General features: G+C 45.0%; 1 protein-coding gene across 2 annotated transcripts in view; it reads right to left on the bottom strand.

Annotated features, from left to right (window-relative positions):
• Window positions 1-2326: 2326 nt before the first annotated feature.
• The window catches only part of LOC142563905 (uncharacterized), a 129801-nt gene continuing 109826 nt past the window's right edge, over window positions 2327-22301 (bottom strand). For both annotated transcript variants that reach the window (XM_075674606.1, XM_075674607.1), the window contains exons 7-10: window positions 21191-21415; window positions 15590-15877; window positions 11737-11909; window positions 2327-7751 (exon numbers count right to left, since the gene is read on the bottom strand). In XM_075674606.1, the coding sequence (XP_075530721.1) occupies window positions 7261-7751; window positions 11737-11909; window positions 15590-15877; window positions 21191-21415 (1177 nt within the window). In that variant the 3' untranslated portion in view covers window positions 2327-7260. The remainder of the gene's footprint in view (window positions 7752-11736; window positions 11910-15589; window positions 15878-21190; window positions 21416-22301) is intronic.

Below are 22301 nucleotides of genomic sequence, written 5' to 3' on the forward strand. Positions count from 1 at the left end.
GGAGCACTTAGATGCGTCAATTAATGATCAGAAGGACCTACTCTAACGACTCAGTACGTTTGTACAAAATCGTTTCAGGGTTCCTTTAATACATAGTATGCACGTGACGTCACATCCGCTGCTGTCGTCTGCTTTTGCTACCTTCCACCATCTTGGGGTACCTTATCAACAGGCGCGTGCATAGGCCTATAGGTTCCTCAAGATGGTGCTGCCGTAAACCGGAAGTCGCAGAGTATCGTTGAATGACGTACGTGCATACTATGTATAGATAGAAACTGCCTAATCAAATGTTTTGCAACGCCCTCCACAACTTTCTAATTGGAACTTCTTGCCTAATTGTTGCTTCAGAAGTAGGTTAAATAATCTTGACTAATTATCTAATGACACGAAATACAAAGAAATAGCGTGACACACTATATGTATACAAAAGCGAGCAACATATATTTGGTTGCGTTGTTAAAATGAAATAATGGGGTTGTTTACGTGCCAAAACCACTTTCCGATTACGAGGCAAGAAAAAAAAACATACGTGACATACCCGCTTGCACGCCGTGATTGCATGGCTCCCAAACTGTCCGCGTACAAACGAACATAGCATCTGTAGTAGCATACAACTTCAAAAAGCAGCAGTTTGCAACCAACACACGCGGACCGTGCAAGGTTGTTACTCCACCAGCCAAACACGGAAGCAAACAGTCTTCATGCGACCATTTCAAAATGGTGTTTTACTTGATACCTCCGGAGCGCCTGCTGTACGTGGAGTCTTTTCATCGGCGGAAGCGATGAAATGTACAGCAGACATGGACAAAATGTACGGAGTCCAAGCATTTCACTTTTCAAAAGTCCGCAGTACAGTTAATTTCACCGCTAACCCCGTTTCACTCATGAAACTTCACTGCCAAATGAAGTGAAACTCGACAATAAACAGTTGCAGCGAAGCACGTGTTTTCTTTCAGTCCAGTAAAGAATTAGACTTTCACTGTTCCTCTATAATAGACGAATGAAAACGTACAAAATTATGCGCATATTTAGTTTTTGTGGTTACCACCTTATTTAGGTAACAGGGAAAGTTTGAAGTACAAACTATTTGCAGCCTCGCAGAAGAACAGTGGCTGGCAGTTATGAGGGCGTGGGCGGGGCTTCACTGCAGACTATCCAATTATAGCAGGGCGTGTTGCCACCTAAAAGGCGACAGGGCAGTGACGAGGGCATTGGCTGTGCGATTTATACCAGGGATTTGCTTCCCTAGGGGTGGTTCATGATAGCGATAAGATGCAGCGCAGCACACCTGGCTAAATGCTTGTTCGTTTGTGTGTGGAACGCATGGGTGCAGTGTAATCACGACTCGCTAGTGGGCATGTCACGTGGTGTTGCTTTGTATTTCGCGGGCATCCGCAGTGCGCTGAAAAACACTAATGCACTTTGATAGAAAGACAAACTGTTTATTCGGACGTTTTGTGAACCGCTCTGCAACTGTCTAATTGGAATTTTTTGCCTAACTTCATTGATTCAGAAGTTGGTTAATTATTCTTGACTAATTATCTAAGCAATACAAAAGATGGCGACACACTACATACAAAAGTAAGCAACATGCATTTGGTCGCATCGTCTAGAGTGCATCGGCATATTTTTAAACTCTGGCTAACGTTAGCTGAAACGCCCTGTACAATTGCACGGCATTTCTTAAACCACCTTACTAATATTTCAATTCCCATACATTCGAACATTTGCAGTGGATCTCGAACTTTTTTGCCCGTGGGTACTCACGGTCTAAAACAAAGAGCCTGCATACCTTTTCATTTCCATGCTGCTCGGGAACACCGTGGAGTTTTTTGCGAAAAACAAATGCTGCAACACTCTGTTATGTATACAAATTACCTGAATTGGTTGAAACAGTTATTTTTTCGCCATGAATTTGAACTGAGACTGAACTGCTTTCGTAAAACTGGAACAAAATGCAGAAAGAAAATGTTTGGAAACGTGCCACCTAGTTTCTCTGTTATGTGCCTCAACTTCCCTAGACAGCCTTTCCCTTAGCAGGCATACTGCAACCATTATATTATTATTTTCCCTAATACAGTTGCACAATGGTCATAGGACTGCTCAAAGTATCCCTGCAAGTCCAGTTTTGCAAACTTGCGCTAGGGTATCGATTGCAGACCGCTGGCTGCATCAAAGGCACGCACTGCCCATGGGCGATACTTCATACTCGAAGAAAGCACATGCTATGAGGGCTGCAGATAGTGAAACCTTCTGCAGGCGATAGTGCCAACGATTAAAGTTGGTGCAAAATGCACTAAGAAAAAAATTGGCAAAAGAGACGCAGTCAGGGAGGCCACGAGCGCTTTATTTCTTGTCGGGGCGATCAGCCACACGTCCAACACAAGAGCAACTCTCCAGCGCTTCGAACAAAAGAAAAACTGCCGGCAGCACAGTCACCGGGTCGCGACACTTGGAAGGTGGCACGATCGTAAATAACCTAGCCCCAACTAGCACCAGGCTTCTGAGGAGGAGGTTCAACATATGATGGATGGTAGACGTCAAAAGCAAACCACACAGGAAATGTACACGCAACACAGCTGCCAAGTGCCGCGTACCGATGACAGCATTCGTACACACGTATTTCACCAGTTGCACTCAGCGCTGCATACACAGCCGAACACGACTGCCCGCGATAGGTCAAATGAGAGTTCTAAAAACAATTTGCGGTTGATATGCTTGCTCCTTTTGCGATTCTCACACAGACACCAACACTACACGCCTGGGCCACAGATGTGGGGGTGGTGCGGAAACTGCTGGCACACTTAGGTTTGGTACAGCTCGCAGAATACAGACACCGGTGGCAGTTCAGCGCTACACAGTCAGTGGACACACAGCACAAGGCACTAGACAAATACTGCGTGTATGTGCAGCAGAGGAGGAGGAAAAACTTAACAGAGGTCTAAATAATGCACACTCTCGAGGGAAAATGCACCCCGACATGGCCAAACGCTTACCATCCACAGGCAGCAGCTTTGATTGCACACAAGCACACGCGATACGCCGGATGCGTAGGGGCACGCTCCAGTCGGAAGCGCACATTGCACGAGCGTCACCCGACCACATGTCAACAAGCGAGCACTGGGGTCACAGTTGATAGGGGGCACTGCTTCTTACAAGTGCAACAAGCAAAAATAAGTGCAGACGACAACGGAGACTGCCTCCAAAGTTACGCGTACTCGCACTTTTAAACTTTCAAGATATGCCTCTGCTTGTCAGCCGTGCTCCTTCACTTGAAAACGGCCAAAGAGTCACACGGAAGACACAAGGAGCAGGACATCACACATGAGGTAATTAACATAGGAAATGTGTCGTGCTCTGTTTTTTGTGTCCATAGCTTGAACATCTGGCTATTTTCAAATGAGTAAGATGCGCAACCAGTTGGTGGCTCACATGAAATTATTTCGAGATTAATGCTCTTAGACGACCCAGTTGATTGCGACCAACACATTATGAACACAAAACCAGTACATGTGCATTCATAACGTGTGCGGCACGCTTTAGCATGCCAACATGTTCACGTAAACTGAAAATCGAAACCACTCTAATTCATCACTTTATAATCCAGGAACCAATTTTGCTTCTGGTGCGTGTACAAACATCTAACAGTGCACAGGGGCTGCAGGGATCCAGTTCGTTAGACGATAAATTTGCCTGTGCGTTTAGTGCCTCTCGCTTTACACAACTAAAAGGTGGGCTTCAATTGTCTGATACTGCTATACTCGTGCGATGGCACGCTGCTCCAATTACTGCAACTGGCTTGATTCTGTTCTGCTGCGACACATGACGGAGACACAACTTCATGAGCAAGCCGATCCCAAACTTGGAAGTCGAGAAGACGACGTGCCAAATTCAGCCTTTCAACAGTGTTGAATGAAAGAAAAAGTTCCATGTCCACAGACATAGCAAAATAAAAGGCTGATGACTTATCTGCCTACAAAATTTGTATAAAAGCATGTAAATTCCAAAGGCTTAAGCGCTGCTGGTCAGGTTATGACAACATAAAAGTTTGGCAAGCGCAAATGCCAGGATATGCAGCTATGGACACCTTATAAATCTATAAACCGGGTTTGGAGATTGCGTTGACAGCTTAAGTTCAGGTGATCCCTATTGTGCCATACAATGCATGTGCGTGAGAAGGTGAAATGGTAATATGTGAGAGCAAAGAAAGAAATTGTATCTGTCTCACCATGATTGGCAAAAATTTTTGCCTGATCTTTCACTACTTACACCCTGATTTGAAATTACCCTAGAGGTAGCAGATACACTCACTGTTGTGCAAAGTAGCTGTGTCACTAAGCACTGGTGGAAAGCCTACAGCATTGTCAGTGTGGTTAAACATATGAATGGGTGGTTAGCACAAAACAAGCAAAATGCAGAAGCACGAGAGCTGTGGCAGTGCGTGCATACGGGTCAATAGCAACAGATCATGCCAGGAGCAATGCTTGCCACGACTGGCCAACTTTTACCTAGCTTAAGTATTATATAGAGCTAGTGGGATCCCTGCTGCATGTTTAAGATGGCAAAAGCAGCAAAATTTTCATATGAATGAGGTATGCAAAAAGTGGATTCAGCACCAGGTTCAAAAATACTTTTTCTGCAGGCTTTCTTTTGGTATTCAGAAAAAGCTTGCAACTGAAGCGTTAACACTGGTTCTTTGTTTGGTAGGTCCCTGGTAGCTAGTAAAATGAATTTGCGAGGTTTCCCAGAAATCATCAATATGATAGCTATCATAACCATATCATAAATCATATCAATCACATCATACATCATATCATAAATCAGAAATATCAATAGATAAGAAAAGTGGCTTCAGCTGATCTTGTACCCTTGGCTGGAACTATGGCCATTCATTCTGTGAAGCTTTTCCTCTTTTCTCCTGCATAGCTTGCCAGCGGCGCTGGCATTGGATAAACTGGCCACGGCTGTCTGCGTGGCCCGAAAATATCCTCGATGTGCATAATACGCCAGACACGATGACATGCACATCTTACTCCCCAAAAAAACAACAACAACAAAGATGAGAACAAAGGGAAAACTGCACCACTCCCGGGTAGGTGCAGGGGGTAACTATATAGGAAGACAGATTTGCAGCTAGGTCTAGGACGCTCCTAAACTTGCTCGACTAGTTTTTCAATAAATACCGCTTGGGGATAGATCTCTACACGCCTAGCACTACAGAGGCCTGCTGTCTCAGGGAGGCCCATGCCATGAAAGGAAACAGGTGCAGTGGTACATGTTACAGACACAAAAAGGTTGTTTGGTGAAGGGAAGGAAGAACCATTTGTACATTGCCGAGGGAAACATGACACTCCACGTTGTCCCCCATCAGGTAAGCCAGGAGCCATTGTGGCTTTGGCAAGACGTCTTCTTTGGAGCAGCGGTAAAGACTTTTTTTAGTGCATAGCTCCTGCGCCGACAACCACCAGCTCACTTGACGAGTCAGTTCACAAAACAGGAGGATGGGCACACACACACAAAAGTGAGTGGGACGCAGGAGACAAGCCACTCATTCACAGTGATAATTATAAAAGTCAGCCTCCACATTGGGTACCCCATGCGACACTTGCCCGCCATCCTCAAATGACTGCCCCATCTATGCTGCCACTACGGGCACTGAAAGAGCAAACTCAAGCGTGAACGGTAGGCAGCTGAATAGCCAAGATCAGCAAGAAAGGTGACGTGCGCCTTGAAAGACTTCAGCAGAGAAAAGGCATCTGGCTTGGAGCCACAGATAACACGTGCCCTCAGCACAGCTCTGGGGCTGTCACCGCTGTAAATTGCTTACAAGCTATAGGTACCGCAAAACCAATGTCACATTGATGTCTCAGTGCTCTGGCAGGCATCAGTGTCTCTAACTTGTTATGACTGTTTGATGCCAGAGTCATGGACAAGACGAAGCACATGGAAGCTCACGCTGCTGCTTTTGCCTCATTGTGAAACGTTTTAGAGCCACAGCATGGTGCAAAGAGTTCAGGAAGTTCCCAGTAGCATGCATTAGGCTGCAGCTTCACACGTGTGTGTTTCAATGGTATTCTATGGCAGACATGGATATGGGCATCAAAAAATATCGATTCGCTGTGCATTACTTCTGGGCACTCTGTGGTAGCTGTCAGGGCATCTCCCTTACATGAAAGTGCAACGCCCAAAGCTCAAACTGCCGTCTTTCCCCCCGTGTGATCACTGCGTCCAAGCAATCAAGAATACAATATACTATCAAAAAGAAGCACTTTTCCCTATGTGGAAGTTGCTCTAATATCGCGAGGTTCAGTCATGCGCGTCCAAGCGTGAAATTTGCAATAGGCTTGGTGCCATGTTATGTACATGACAAGAAGGATCTTTGGTGCACGAGTGCTCTCGTTGAGTCGCGGCACCCTACAATATGCCCTCTGTCAAGGCATTACAATTTGCATACGCTAGTGCGTCAGATGCGTAAGGTTCCCACTGGCCAACAGTTCTCAACAAGCGACAGGAGAGCTACACAGCAGAAAGATATGTGGTTGAGGACGTTGGGGAAAGCGGGCATTCTGAAATAGGAGCCATACTGTTTCTATTATAAAGCTAGAAATACAAGTGGAAGAAATAGTCCTTCAGCATCCTCTGGCGCAACCAGGTAACATTGCTAACACTCCCAGCAACTAAGGCTGTCGTGACCAAACATCTGAATGGCTGTAAAGACAACTGTCCTGCAGTAGCAGTTGCCACGACACCTCGGAGCGCACTTGATTTCACTGGGTTTTGACTGTTGTCTCATATGTTGAGGCCTTTTACCCCTTTCTCCCCCCTGACGACGTACACGGCTGGCCACCACACTGATGCCAATCATGTTACATATGCAGCCGTACAGCTACAAAAGTCGTGGCTCAGCAGACCAGGAAGCCGGAGCCATGGTGCCATGTGCAAGCTCAGTCTCACTGCGCATATGCACGGAGTTCAAAGATGTGTGAGAATGTGTTGCAGAGACCGCACTTGAACCGACTTCCTGGTCATCTGTAGCCATCCACTCCTCCACTTTCTCTCGTTCTGTGGCCACTCGTCAGCAAGCTCCCCTTTTCCTCGTGCAGACGCCGCCGATCAGACGAGTGCCGCGAGTCCCGTCAGTCCCCAGGCCAGCGCAGCGGCGGCGGCCGCCAGCAGCAGTCCGATCGCGCTGGCAGTGAGGCCTCGCGCCGGCAATGCCGCGGCCATCGTTAGGCTACGCGGCCCCGGTGCGGGCCGCCGTCACGAGACTGGGATGAGACTGGCCGAGCGCCGTGAGTACGGCGTTTGGCGGCGGGCGGCGGCTTCGCGCAGTGAGGACACGGAGATGGCGGCGACCGAGGCCCCCGCTTCGCCGAGCACGGCCTCGAGGCTGCCGCAGCTGTAGCGGTTACGCGGTCGTGCCAGCGCCGCCGCGTGCGAAGACGAGGAGGAGCAGGGAGGGAACTCGTCCAGACTCGAGGCCCTGCGCAGCCAGCTGCCCAGCATGACGGGACACGACTGGGCGCGTGGCAGCACACGTGACGAGGAGAAGCCCGAGGCACCACACTCGCCACCGTAGACACCGGCATCCGCTGCCAGGGACGACGAGGAAGAAGAGGTGGACGACGATGTTGAGGAGGAGGAACATGATGGCGCCCGCAGCGGAGCGCCCCAGAAGGAACCGGACGAGGCACTGGTGACGCCAGAGTCGTGGGAACCTTCCAGCTCGACTGATCGGCCCCACAGACTCTCTGGAGAATGAAAGTAAAATGTATTACAGAACTTTGAATTTAGACAGCACTGTTATTTATATCTTTGAATGGTTCAAACCTAGCAGACTTCCATTAATTTGACCCTGACGGGATCGACGATATTGGTCGAATTAAACAAGAGGCAGAAAAAAAAAAAGCACCAAACCACACTGTTGATTCACATGGCAGTATTTGCCTGGTTCCAGCATGGCCCCGAATCAGATGCCCACCTGCGTTCGATGCGCCTGTAGCAGCATTAGCGAGGCGACGCATCTCAAGATTGGACAGAGCTACTGCCGACTCCGAATGCACGCATTGTCGGAGACTACAGCCAGCGCCTTTGAGAGCGGCTCAGCAAGTTTCGACCTTGGAAGAAGAGTTGGGTTAACTCGAGTTGAGGATTGGACGAATTAGTATTGCATTCTAAAACTCGTACAGCGCAACATAGAAAGGAAGAAACAAGCTGAGCCGGCCAGATGAAGGAACAGGACGCTGAGGTCTGCTCTCTGTCTGCTCTGTTCTTTTTGGGTTAAATCGTCATGTAGCGCCGGAAGTCGCTGCCGCTTCTCGCCTCGCAACATTTCTCATACATGTTCAGACTAGAGTACTAATGTAGAAGTGACACTGAAACTCCAAAACAAAATAGCAGTCTAATGTGAATCCGTACTTTTCACAAGAAAAATGAGCACTAGGGTGTGCTGCACAATGGCGACCGGTTTCCTAATACAGCCATATTCAATTCAATTCAATTCAATTTATTTCCCAGAAGCATCTGGACGGCTTCCTGGCTAAAAGCTGCTAGAGCAGCTTGACAAAAGGCGCAGGAAGCCGTTACAAGGCATAGCGGACAAGACATAAAAAAACAGGTATAATTGCAAGCAATGGAATCAAACACGATTTCAGTTTAAGAAATCAGTTTTACAAATTACGCCAAAGATCAGCAAATTAAGTATTGAAAGAAAGAAACAAAGTTGAGAACAGGTAACGAAAAGACACAAAGTTGAAGTTCATTCTCAAATAATTTCTAATGCACTGTACGCAATGGGTAGGCATGAAAACACGAAATAAAAAAACAATATGACTTACAACACAATGCATAAGCAATCGCAAACACTCTGTACATAAACAATACACAATAGGCCAGAAACACAGTATCAAACTGAAAGGTCACACACAATACGCTGGACCTTTTATTTAGTTACAATTGCACAATAGATGTTCGAAGCTGCCTTCTACTATATCCAGCAGTATTTTGGTGCTTATTAAGTGTTAGGGGAACATTGTGAGCCAGTGACTGAAGTTTGTAATTCGTACGAAAATGCGGTATCGCCCACATATCAGTGCAGCGTGTTTTAACAGTCGACGAGTAATGTTGTAACGATGCCAGAGAAGAGAGGTAATTAACAACTTTAGTTGATGAAAAATTACACAACTGCAATAACCGAAATTCATACATTTTATGCGCATGAAGTAAATTGTGCTCTAGAAATACTTCTTTCGTGGTATCTGTGCATTGAAGATTTGAAATTTGTCGCATAATTCTTTTTCGTATGGTAACAATCTTATTTATATTAGTTTTAGTTGTGGTAGCCCAAACCATGTTGCAGTAGTTTATGCGTGAATAAAACAGAGCATAGCAAATTTGAAGCTTTGCTTGTAGTGGAAGAATACTACGACAGCGCGATAGTACCCCTGTAACTGCAGATAACTTTCAACAAAGAAATTCGATGTGGGTATCCCATTTGAAACTTGAAGAAAAATATATTCCTAGAGTTTTGTGGCCACTGACAATGGCAACAGGCTGGTGTTCATAGCTAAGCTGATGAGACGAGGAAACCTTTTTGTTTTTTGCACAGAATATGATGGCCTTCGCTTTAGTTGCATTAATCCTGAGTCTATTTTTTTTTACCATAAGGACACCTTATTGAGAACTTCATTGCATTTCATAATTGTATGATCTAAATTAGAACCGCAGACAGTAAAAGTGGTATCATCAGCGTATATCATAAATTTAATTTTGGTGCCTATCAGGACAATGTCATTAATATAAGTATTGAATAAAAGTGGACCCAATACGCTACCCTGAGGCACTCCAAGCGTGACAGGTAAGAAAGATGATTTGTTATTGTTAATAAAAACACATTGCTGTCGGTCATGCAGGTATGACTCAAGCGAGGCCAAAGGTTTTCCGCGAATCCCTTATTGTGTAAGCTTTGTCGTAAAAACGTCGTGGTCAGTGGAATCAAAAGACTTACTAAAATCCAAAAAAAGACCTGTATACAATTGTTGTTCAATGTTTCCTAGGATGGTTTCCTTTAAGGACAATAATGCCAGTTCTGTAGATCTTCCCGCTCGGAAGCCATATTGAGAATCTGTTATCACATTTTTCATGTCGCAGAATTTCGTTAATCGTGAAAATATGATTTTTTCCAACCCCTTAGAAAAAACAGGTAGAACAGAGATTGGTCTGTAATACGATGTATGTGTGCTGTAAAGCACACAAATGCAGCAAACATGGTTTCGGTGTTGTGTCAAATTGCACCGTGCAGGTAATTCACGGACGAATGTTCTCTGAAAAAGGCGCGCGTAAGGATAGGGTAAATACTCCAATATTTATTTGTAAGTGAGGAAGTAAAGGAGTCTCGTAAAATTTCCCTTAAATATCATTCTGGGGAAGGTTAAAAATTGGTATTTTCGATGAGAGATCACACATGTTCGACACATTCACTCTACCCTCTCTCTAAGGGCTGCCAAGACAGACGCTGCCAAGACAGACGCTGCCACAAGGGGAGTAACCAACTGTGATCACCATTTGGGTCGGGTGCGCGCGTGATGAACAGCCAAGTTTGAATTATCCGGCAAAGGATAATTCTGGATCGAAATACCGAAAGTTTGGTCCCCGAGAAATGTGTGGGCGGCAGCCGGGACCTTCATTCAGGATCAAATTAGCAGGATTTAAATTAATGGAGGTCAACTTAATTTTAAAAAAATTACTTGCAGTCACTTAGAGAAACAAAGTACATGTACAATACAGTCCTCCTATAAAGCAAACACCAGCTAGCAATCAATCCAATATAGCTGAAGCACTTCCACATTACTCAGAGAAATAAACTGTTGATAGGATGCATTAGGCATACATCTACACATTAAAAAAATTGTCTGCACGCAACCAATTCGGTTTTCATAGGATCCAAACACTAAAGGGGTATTTTAGTGAATCGTACTGTAAATCAATTACAATCAATGACCACAAAAGCTATAGAGTGAGCAGAAAAGCAGAAGACAAACTCAGTTACCAGTTAAAATAATATACACTATGATCACAATGAATTCTTGCATTTCCAGTGAAGAACTAAAGAAATAATTTAGAGGGCGTAATGTCACAAAGCAACTCAAGTTATGAGACATAAAGATTAATTTCAACCACACAGGATTATTTATTGTGCACTCAAAGAACGGTACATTTCTGCATTCTGCAGACATCAGGGTATAGTTGCCCCAGACAGAAATCCAACCTATGACTGCGCGCTCAGCAGCCAAATGCCATAGCCACTGAGACAATGGCAAGTTCAAGCTCAGAAATTAAATCAGCTAAACAACCCTATAAAGGTAATTAAACTAAATACCCTGCATACATGGAAAATGAATGACCTGCTGAACACCATGAAGGCAAACTGAAACTGAGGTTAAATATCCAGTAATCTTCTTTGGAACCCATTTTACTAATTAAAATACTTTACACTTACCCTAATTTGCAGCTCAGGTCCAATCAGAAGTGTTTCAAGATGTTTGCTACGCATTTTTAAATGTCATAGTTATGCCTACTGCTTTTGATTGTGACGCACTACATTCATGTCCACAATTGTGCACCTAGTGCCCGAAGGGGTCAATGTTTTTAAACAGGACACTCAAGCGACAGACTCATCTTATTTAAAATACAGAATCAGCCGCTCAATTGTTGAGATGTGCAATGCCTTCCACTGACCTGCAGGGCAGCAGCTATCCGCAGGCGGGGAGGAGGCGAAGTCCTGGAGCAGGTGGCTCTCGGAGGGGCTCAGGGGACTCATCGGAAGGGGAGGGGGCGCCAAGGGACACGCAGCGCCCGCCTCAGCACTGGCTGCTGCCTCCAGCTCAGCCATGTCTTCCAAGGTGAGAGACCTGCGGCAGTGTCGGAAAGACAGATAAAGGATGGCAACTCGGGTCAATTGGGCCCGGAGAAATATGCACGAGGGTAAAAAAAACGGCAATAGGGGCAAGATAAGCTTTATTTGAGTGCTACGCATATGAAATTTTCGGCTTAAATGTGAACATTTTCGTGAAGCAGTAATACAAAAATGGCGAGCTGTTTTGGAGGGAGTGAAGAAGAACGGCACTGCAGACTTTTGTTCAGTACAGCAAGAGAAAGTCCTTTCTGCTAGCTTTAACTAAAATGGCACATTATAAATAACATGCTTTATTACAACGTTTGAATATAGGCAACACCTAGGACAAGCCCTTGCACTGTAACTCTGCTCAGTACAGTTAATTTTCTTTCATGTTCATGGCAACAGGTGGAATTGACAAGTGTGTGCACCACTGTTTCGTGCATGAAAATTTTATACTCTGCATGAATTAAAATGCAACGGCAGAGGGCTGCACTCCATTTATTTTTTGAACAATACATGGCATTGTCTGGGAGTTGGGACAGAAAGAGGTGATTGAGCTCCTGACGAGATTCTGCTCACGCTAGGCACCAGAGCAGCAGTGTTCACTTGATAAAATGTACAACTTCTTACAAGTCTAAAAACAATAAGTTTTGTCACACAGCGATTTCAAATTACACAATACTTTCACTGCATCATAGGAAAAAGTACTAATAGCAACATTTGGCACTTGTAGTAAACATAGTTGCCATAGAATGTACAAACTTAAAATAAAATGCAAAACGGGCAAAGGACAACAAGGTCAAATGTACGAAAGACTGTGGTATACTTAGTTTGCGATAACCAAACTAGACCGTATACCTTAGTGGATTTTGTAAAAATTGAAGAGTGACTGAGTTTGGAATTTGAAATTTAGAGCAGTGACACTTATTAGTGCCAGTTCAATTATAGCAGAGAGATCATTGCACTAATTCATGATTTTGAACTCTAATGTTTCCTTCCGATAATTTGTGTGTGCTTTCTATAACTATGCGTGTGTTACAGTAATCATGACCAGTGTTCTTCCTTAGGTAGTGACGAGATAATGTGCTGCAGCTGCTGGACACTTTACTATATATGTACATTGACAATTTGATCTTGTAGATAAGAAAAATTGAGCGATGATTACGACACTCGCTAATGCGAGATTTGAGTGGAGCTCTATACGTGTTTTCATGTCGCGATATATTGGCTGGCACGGACAATTGGTTTTCTGTGGCATGTTGCAAACTGAACGAAGGGTGGGGTGGTTGCCTCGCCAATCTGGAGATCGCCAGAGGCAGCATGTGGGGGACATGTGGGCGCAATTCACGGTGGCCGTCGCAGATGGACCTCCCAGACAGCACGAGCTATTCTGGCACCACCTTGTTGCCATCGTCGCCAAACTATGCTTTCCTTCTCACGCTTTCACCACACCCTCCTCCTCCGCTTTATTCCTCACATCTTTCATGCTTTGCTGCGCTCCGCGTTTGCTCTTTCATTCTTTGCTCGTTTGCTCAGTTATGCTGACGCACGCCGCAGAAACGGGCGCGCAAGAGCTGCGTTCTAAAACCCGGGACTTTATTCTTTGACATAAATGCCAACGTCTCCGTACGATTTCCTGTGTTAAGTAATCTGGTTGTTTTTTCTTTGCAACACAGAAAGTTTACCATTATCAGTTTTATTTCCTGTTCTCCACACTAACAATAACTAAAATGAGAATGGATGGTGCCAATAAAATTAACAGTTAAGCCTAGATGGCAGGAAATTACACAGACAGTTCAGCATACCAAGGGACTTTGCTACAGTTATTTTAATGTTGCTGACGTGACCTGACCAGCTTAAGTTAGATTTAACAGAGACCTAAAGATGAATGATAATTCTAAAAGATACAGTGATGAGTTACAATAATGAAGTATTACTGCGTAATAAATTGCTTTATTCTTAGAAAAAACAAGCAAACTGTTTTTCTTTCTTTGCTCCTTTAAGCTCCTCTAAGTTAGCCCTGGAGAAGATGACACTGGTTTCATCAGCATACATTAATATCTCGCCAGTAGCAGGAACATCAACAATATTTTCACACGCAATACAATAGATAAATAGCAGGGAGCCGAAACAGGGCCTTGAGGCACACTATAACTAACTGCACTTTTTTCAGATTGAACATCATGAAGGCAATGTATTGGAGTCTAGTTAGATAAATACGGATAAGGTATTGTGCTTTAGCTCTAAAGCTGTACTCTGCGAGATTAAGAAACAAAGTATCCTGTTTGATGGAATCAAATGCATTTTGAAATCTCAATAAATTCCAAGTAACATATTGTACAGTATTTCTCCTCATTTTATCTTTAATGTGCACTAATGCCCGTTTTGTTGGCTTGCTGCTTTGAAATTTGAAGTGTTCTGCGGAGATGCATTTCGGTAATAAAAATGTATTAAACTGTGGGTATGAGACTCAGGAACTTAAGAGAGAAGTGATAACACAGATATCGATCTATAATTGCCCAACTTATTGTATTTTACACCTTTATGAAATAAAGTCACGTGAGCAAATTTTAGCCTATCAGGGAAACTACCAGATGACATCATTTCATTGAAGATATGAGTGTACGGCTTTGAAATTTTGTACACAGTGACTGTAATTAGTAAATATTTAATGACACCTCCTCTGGCTGCTTACTTGATTTCAAGAGCTTTCAACATCAGCACAATTTCATCTTCAGATGTAGGAGCTGAAATTAGGAAATCTGTCAAAACTTCTGGCTGATTTTGTATAGCAGGGTGTTGAAGAAACTCATGTGGCTCCTCTTGTGAAAAAAAAAAAAAAATTCAATTCTGGGGTTTTATGCGACAAAACCACGATATGATTATGAGGCAAGCACGCCGTAGTGGAAGACTCCTGATTAATTTTGACCATCTCGGCTTCTTTAAAGTGCACCCACACAGTACATGGAACGTTTTCTGCATTTCGCCCCCATCGAAATGCAGCTGCGGTGGCCGGGATTTGATCTCGCACCTTTGGACTTAGCAGCAGAGCAAGGCGGGTAGCTCCTCTCGTAATGTGAGCAGCTACATACTAATGTCTGCGAACTTGACAGATAAAGACATTCCCCGCTTTATTGCAGCCTTCCCCTGATACAAGCAATGATGATTACAACGTTAATAGGTATGAGATGAGCTGCACCCGAAACTACGGGAAATTGTACGCCCACTGTATGGTATATGCTGGCACTCTTTACAAAGACAAAGCGTCCGAGAAATGGCTTCATATGTTGGATAAAATTGAGGTTGCAGCCAAGGGCATCATATTGGCTAGCAAGAGTGACAGAATCCCATGAGAGTGTGTGAAATAAGGGCTTCTGTCGATGCTCCTTTTCTTGTAAACCAGTCTTACTTTTTGTGAGCAACTAGGAGTAGCTTGTTGCCTCGGCTTAAGCCACACCATCGGTCAAGTGTATGCATTTGTTCTTACAACAGACGCAGCTTAATTTTCCACAATGAATATTGATACTTTCCTTAACAACCGACTATGCAAGTAACCCCAGCACTGAGAACCTGCAAATAAATTTATAGTAGAAAACACTGTCTTGCTTACGACTTCTACCGACTCTCATTGCAGCATGTGTGAAGACAAAATACAGCTCTACCTTGCCACGTTCCTACCGTAACGTCTCTCACCTGTATGCACTGTCATGGCTGCGAGTGTCTCTGCGTGGCTCAAAGTTGCCTGCCTTGTGTCGCCTGCGCAGGACGACCTCCTCCTCTTCGTCCGGCGCCGTCTGCTGGTGCTCTGGGAGCCGGCAGTCCGTGGCTGACAATGATGATGCGGATGCCAGTTCTTCCTCCGGGTGCGGCCCGAGTAGTGGCCAGTTCTGGAGGTTGCAGCTCCGGCTGCGCTGCACGTCTCGTCGGTTGCTACTGGTGTTCGAGCCCCGCAGGTCCAAACTCAGCCGGCAAAGGGACCACCTGAAAGCGCAGGTGGCACAAACGAAATGAAACGGTCTATTAATATATTTAGGTAACAAGGGAAAACAATTCCCAGAGCCCCTCAAAGGAAAGTCTTCTGATTCACACAACCGGGCTCTCGGCAGTACTGCTAGCAAATTGTTTCCAGACGAACATATAGGTGGGGTAAATTAATTGGAAGCCTCCCAAGACATGGCTCAGCTCAGCATGCGACTTAACAAAAAGCTCTGCGAGACTAATTTTAAGTGTATCCAGACAGAGTGGCCAGGTAGTGGAAGTAAGACACGAATGAGAGGGAAGCGCTGAATGACATGTGCCACATTAAAATAAAAACGGTATGCGAAGTGGCAAGAAGTCTGGGAGATTATGACCTCTGGTACACACACCAAGAGAGAAAGGGAAAGGAACAGAATGCGACGACCTGGTGCAGTCAACTATTACGTTGTTGTATATGGGCAGAGGACTTGTGCCCAGCATGCCATCGTCTGTATTCTGAAGGGTCTGTGTATGTCCAATAAAAACATGCGTCTTCTTAATAAGTGACCCTCTGCACATTCTTGGAACACAGCAAGGTCAAGAGAGCACAGGACTATGTGGGATTTTGTAAGCTACGCACGTAACTTCGGATAGTGCTTCGAATTGTAATGCAATATCAGAGGAAATGAGATAGACTGATTCATTTGTGCCGTGCGCATGTTCTTAATTTGCACGTGAAGGTTAAAAGAATGTGGACAACGTAAATATTGCTTCATTCTCAAGTTCAACACAGATAAAGTGAAAGCATAAAAATTCTGTTCATAATACAGTCAAGACCACTTTTACAAACGCCCGGTGATTCGGACGCTTTCGCGGCACCGCCACGTACCCCACAGAGTCAATGCATAACGACGTCTGGAATTTCGGAGACAAAAAACCTTCGCTGTTCGATTTTCCAAACTTTTCCCCATGATTGCAGGTCAGAAACTGTATTAACTCAAGCCACCACCACTGCTATTTTGATTACCTCACCGTCTTGAACCGGCACTTTCGCACGCAGATCCACTGGCAGCCGTAGCCATGACCACGGCAACGCTAGGCCTATCTACTTCCACGTTCGCTACCAAGCTTCTTGCTGTTTGGTGCCGTGTTTTTACAGCGAAGCTGTCTACAGCTAGGATCCCGGGATTTCCTTGTGGTGTAACGTCGACAGAAAACTATCATCATCTATGGCTCATACCCCCATAAGACCGAGGTGGCATGCACTCGGCAAGGTGAAGCGAATAGTACATACATTCTTTGGAATCATGCATATGTTTTAATAAAGAACACGCTAAAAACAAGCATATGACCCACAACATTTATAAGGCGTTCCTGCGCCTACGTGCAACGTGAAGCACGTAGAACTCCCCTCTTACGTTACCCAGTAAAGATTACCGCTGCGCAAGCTACCTCGGTGACGGCAGCTTGACTGTAGCATACGAAGCAGGGAGTGAAGGAAACACGCCTTCGTATGTAAAAGAAAACCCATGTAGCAAGTGATTTATGTTGTGACAGTGCTATGGCAAGACCACGTATAGTGAGGACTCTTGAAGAGCAGTGTTCACATGTAGTGCAGCAAATTCCTCTTCTCTTTGGTCAGCTCTTCGTAATTACACCAAGTAGCAGCGCAAGCCAAGTTGCAGGTCGTCAAAATGTCTTGCGCTAATAATGAGGTAAAGTACACGCGAATGTCGTCACGCGTATAATTTCAACCTACGTCGCAGTGGGTACACTCATTCTAGTTGTTTACAGCTTTGCTGTCCAACCACCTTCGCAGCATGTATTTGAGACCATTTATCATTGAAACAATTTGCTGCTGTTAGCGACGGCGCTGACTCCGCTTTTGCGATCCTTGCCAACGGCTTCGAAGTGCAGCGAGCACGATGCTTTGCTTAATGCTGGTTTCAGAAAGTCAGCTTCGCCTCAATATAGGAGTATTATGCGGTGAAGGATACCAAGAGTGGGAAGGGGGCAAATGCCATGGGACACTGTATGTTTCCTTTAATTATACACGCATGCACCTGCCGTCTCCTACCCCAGTACGAGCACTGATACGACTAATATGTATACTGGCAGGCATTTGTATCTACTTGAGACATGCCTGTGGCGATTTGAGCCCATGGGGGCAGTAAAAGGCCTGCATGATAATTTTTTCATAAGTTTTCGTGGCCTCTAGGGAGAGTCCGAAATCGGCCGTTGACTGTACAAGCAATTACAGACAATAGTAGCTGATGAAATTCTTCTCATTACTTGCATCCACCACATCTGACTGCTGCAGCTTCTGATTGAAATTAATTTGTACGAGCGTGCCTTCTATGTTCAAGAACATCTGAGCGCATTTTAAATTAACAAGCATATCATCTATCACGAGGTGTATCCATGCTGTGAAGATCACCTCTTGTGAACATGGCAGCTCTATGCGCAGCGGAGAAGCCATAAATTCAAAGAATAATACCATGCTCTTCTCTGAATTGTCGCAGTTTCTTTGCACACTGCAAACACCAGCAGGGGGGGAAGGACGACGTAAGAAAGAACGGCACTAAGTGCTGGCGTGGCGTGAGCAGTAGCTTACATGCACAGCAGCCACTTTGATCGCTGCTGCCACTTGAGCTGTATCAGCAGAAAAGGAGGAAGCGTGGTAGCTTACCACGCCATTGAAGCCGAAGTTTGCTCCATTTCTGGACTGGGAGGCCACAGACTAGAACGGCCAGCTTCGCTGGCTGTCACAGAAGGACTGTCAACGGCCACTAGTGACAGACATTTCATCTGTTCGCAGGTGCTTGAAGTACTGTTGAGTGTCCATCGCTTGTGATGCAGAGGTGAGCCGATTAGGTATGGAGCACCTTGGGATCTGGCAAAGAAGCTGCTGATGTTGCGGCACTATCCGTGCACCAATCTGAGCCTCAAGCGATAAAATTTTGGGACGCTGGCTGGCTCACTACTCATGTGGTTTAGGGCCATTGTTTGGTCCGTCCAGAGGAACATTTTGCATATTTAGAAGAACTTTTGAAGAACTCAGACTTAAGGGTCATGAGCAGCCACGATTCTGGGTTATTGAGTACGCATCGCACAGCAGCACACCTCTAGCAGCACACTAAATGTCCTCTGTTAAACCATCCATATTCCCCAGATCCCTAGACAAGTAAAAGCAGTGATTTCATGCTTGGCCAAATGGGTAGTCTGAATTCTTCAAAGATTCTGCCTTCGAAAAGCAACTTCAAATGCCATACACAGCCCACCTGCGGCGGCGGCTTGTACAGTGTGTAATGCAACGGCAAAGCAAAGGGACCTATGTCCCAGCAATGCAAGGTCAAGCGGCCAACAGAATAACAGGTTTGCCATAGGGAGTCGCACGTCCGAATGCCACCTCAGTTGGCTAGTTAAATGGCATGATGAATGTCATTTCGCAAGCGAATTACTCGGTGCCTTCGTGTGTTCGGCTTGGGGGTGCTTGAACATATTGAAAGACATTGTTTGGATGCCTTTTTGATGAATTTCTCAAAGTCTTGAAACAACTTCGTCGCGATCTCAGGCCGAACCCCACAAATTAATCTGCTCCAAGTGAGCATGGTACTGTACCGCAGGTCTATATTCGTATAAGCAACCAATTACTAAATGGGAATGCTACAATGCTGACGTGAGCTAGACGCTCGAGTAGTGATGGGTCAATGAGTGGTTCACAATGAAGACATGTGACTTTGCTGAAGTGCTCTTCTCGGCATTTCAATGATCACGCCTGCTAGAAGCAGCTAGAGTAGAATGTCATTATCCTTGTCACTTCCACAATGATGACAATGGCTAGTAGCTCACAGTAGTAGAAGTCCATTATTTACAGTATGAGCGCTTCCTATATGCCAGCGACCCTCCTTTGGGTGTTTCAATACCCCAGGCATAGATCCTTATCCATAAAGTGGAAGGGAGGGAGGTATTGACATGCCCAGAGAGACCAGAAAGTTTGCAGGACAACAGCTGGTGGGATGCACAATACGTTTTGGTTGCAAAGAAGCTCTGGACGCCCACTGTCATCTCTCATGCTGCCATTTTAAGCAAATATAGCAATATCATGACCATTATGGAAGGCAAGTTCTAAGTGCCGAGAAGACTTGATTATGGAGACTAAATGCACATTTCAGATCAACATTTGTGCATACATGTTAAGTATCAACCTGTATCTGACATCTCCACCTGCAGAGCAGAAAGTAAACACCGAGCTAAAACTATGTGACCCTCTTATGGGGCGGTGAAAAGTGCCCATCGTTTTCTATTAGTCTCACCCCATGCACCAATGAGGTGCGACGCCTACGTCAGTCATGGCTAGGGCTGCCAAGTCTCGGGTGGACAAAGTTGGGACAGAGAGGGGTAGGGGTGAGGAGGGAGACGGGAGCGGCTGGCAACGAGAGAGTTGTCAGTGCAAGAAACTGCCAGTCTGTACATGCAGCAAAGTTTCACAAATTTCTTTTAGTCCAACCGTGTCGCAATTTAAACAAGAGATGCACTATAGTTGCACGACTAACATGGCTACAAATACGGATGGTGCTACTGCAAGCAGTAGGGCCCCACAACAGAACCAGAAGTAAAAAAAAAGAAATGAAACAAACTTCTTTATGACAATGCAAAATGTGCAAATGTGCCGTCAGGCGTCATAAAAAGGAAATTTGGTCTATTTATTGCTGTCGAGTAAGAAACAAAAGTGACGGTCGGAACATTTGGCCATCCAGACTGAGTCAGGTCGGGGTATGGGACATTTATTCAAAAGTTGGGACTGTCCTACTAAATTCGGGACAGTTGGCAAGTCTACTTGTGGCGCTCGGTAAGCCTTGCATGGCATGACGCCCAATAACTGTGGTAGTGTGGTTTACCGCTGCATGGCAGCAGTTGCCTCGCTTGCTCCATTGCGCCAACATGTTGCCCTGGCGTTTTGTTAGAACACCATCCAAACTCGAGCACAATGCTAAACCGCTCTCAGTGCTTTGCCTTCCAGGGTGTAACTGCCAATCTTCTTTTCCTATACAGAGCACCGTTACTCTATATGCTCTTCTGTAACACTGCAGTCATGCACCAGAAGACGATTAGTTAACTACGATAGTCAAAGTACATAAACACAGTTCTGCAGTGAGACACTTGAGAAAAAGATAAATGAGTGAAAGGAGAAAAGCAAGTGGGCAGAACAGGGAGCACCTTCATTTATTGCAAGTTTCATTGTCACGGTGAAAACTCCAGACATTTGTAACCTGCGCAAAGGTCGTAAAATGCAAAACCAGGAAACCGTGAGAGGGGACCAGAGGGCCGACTGACCGTGGGTCTGAAGCAGGTCGCACAAGGGGGGGAGGCCGCTCCCCCTCGCGGGGCTGCTGCCGAGGCTCCTCGCAGCAGCCGGGGGGCCTCTCCTCCGGCAGTGGTGCGCTGGCGGCGCCCCCCGTCCGCAGAACAGCTTCACCACGTAGCTCGCGCTCGTACTCCAACAGCTGGCCAAGGAAGTTGAAGTTTGGCGAGATGCTGGGGCGCTTAGATTTGACATACCTGCATGAAACGAGAGCATGCTGAGCATTGTGCATCCGCTTCAGGCGCTGCGTGCAGAATTAATGGTGTGTGTAGAGATAATGCCTGAAAATTAGCATTGCTAATGAAAATTATTGACTCATTGCTCACTGCTTGAGACACCTCTTGATTGGACTTCTCCTGTAACATTAATCCAAGTGTGACGTGAGCCAGAAAAAACTTGAAATGCAGACAGCTTGGTGTTTATGGCATTAGTTATGTGGTCCCATAGCAGGCTACTATCTTCTTTTTGACAGCAACAAGTTACATAAGGCAAATCTGCCATGTGACGAGGCATGTTGTAAGTACACTGCAACAGAAGTAGCCAATTGTGCTTCCATTGCGAATTATTTAGTACTTGCAAGTAGTTTTGGAGCAATCTCATTTATTCATACCTCGAAGGCCCCGAAATGGGACGTACATACAAGAGGGTTTGTGTACAGTTCACGTTCTGTACGCACAAAACTCAAATCCATTTATAGTTTGCTTCACAGCTTCTATATTTATTCACAGCGTCTATATGGGAAAAATACACATTAATTTTCAATCACCAGCCATTAGTAGCTGCTGTTATTCAAGATGAATTAGTCACATAGTTTTTATGATACTATAGTGACTTAAGGTATTATATATCAGGCAGAAGCAACAAAGCAGGTAGTAAAATATGTTAACATAATAGAAGCTGGGAGTCATGTCATAGATAAGACACATCTAAGAATTTCTTCACAACATTTTACGAAAGAGCCGTTTCTCTGACGACTACACAGATACAGGTGAAAAGGTGATGGTAAAATTTAAAGTATATCTAACCTAACCTAACCTACGCTATATCTAATTGCATTGCAAGTTCTGGACACAACAAAATGCG

This window comes from Dermacentor variabilis, chromosome 11 (genome assembly GCF_050947875.1).
Source record: "Dermacentor variabilis isolate Ectoservices chromosome 11, ASM5094787v1, whole genome shotgun sequence".
Taxonomy (NCBI): domain Eukaryota; kingdom Metazoa; phylum Arthropoda; class Arachnida; order Ixodida; family Ixodidae; genus Dermacentor; species Dermacentor variabilis.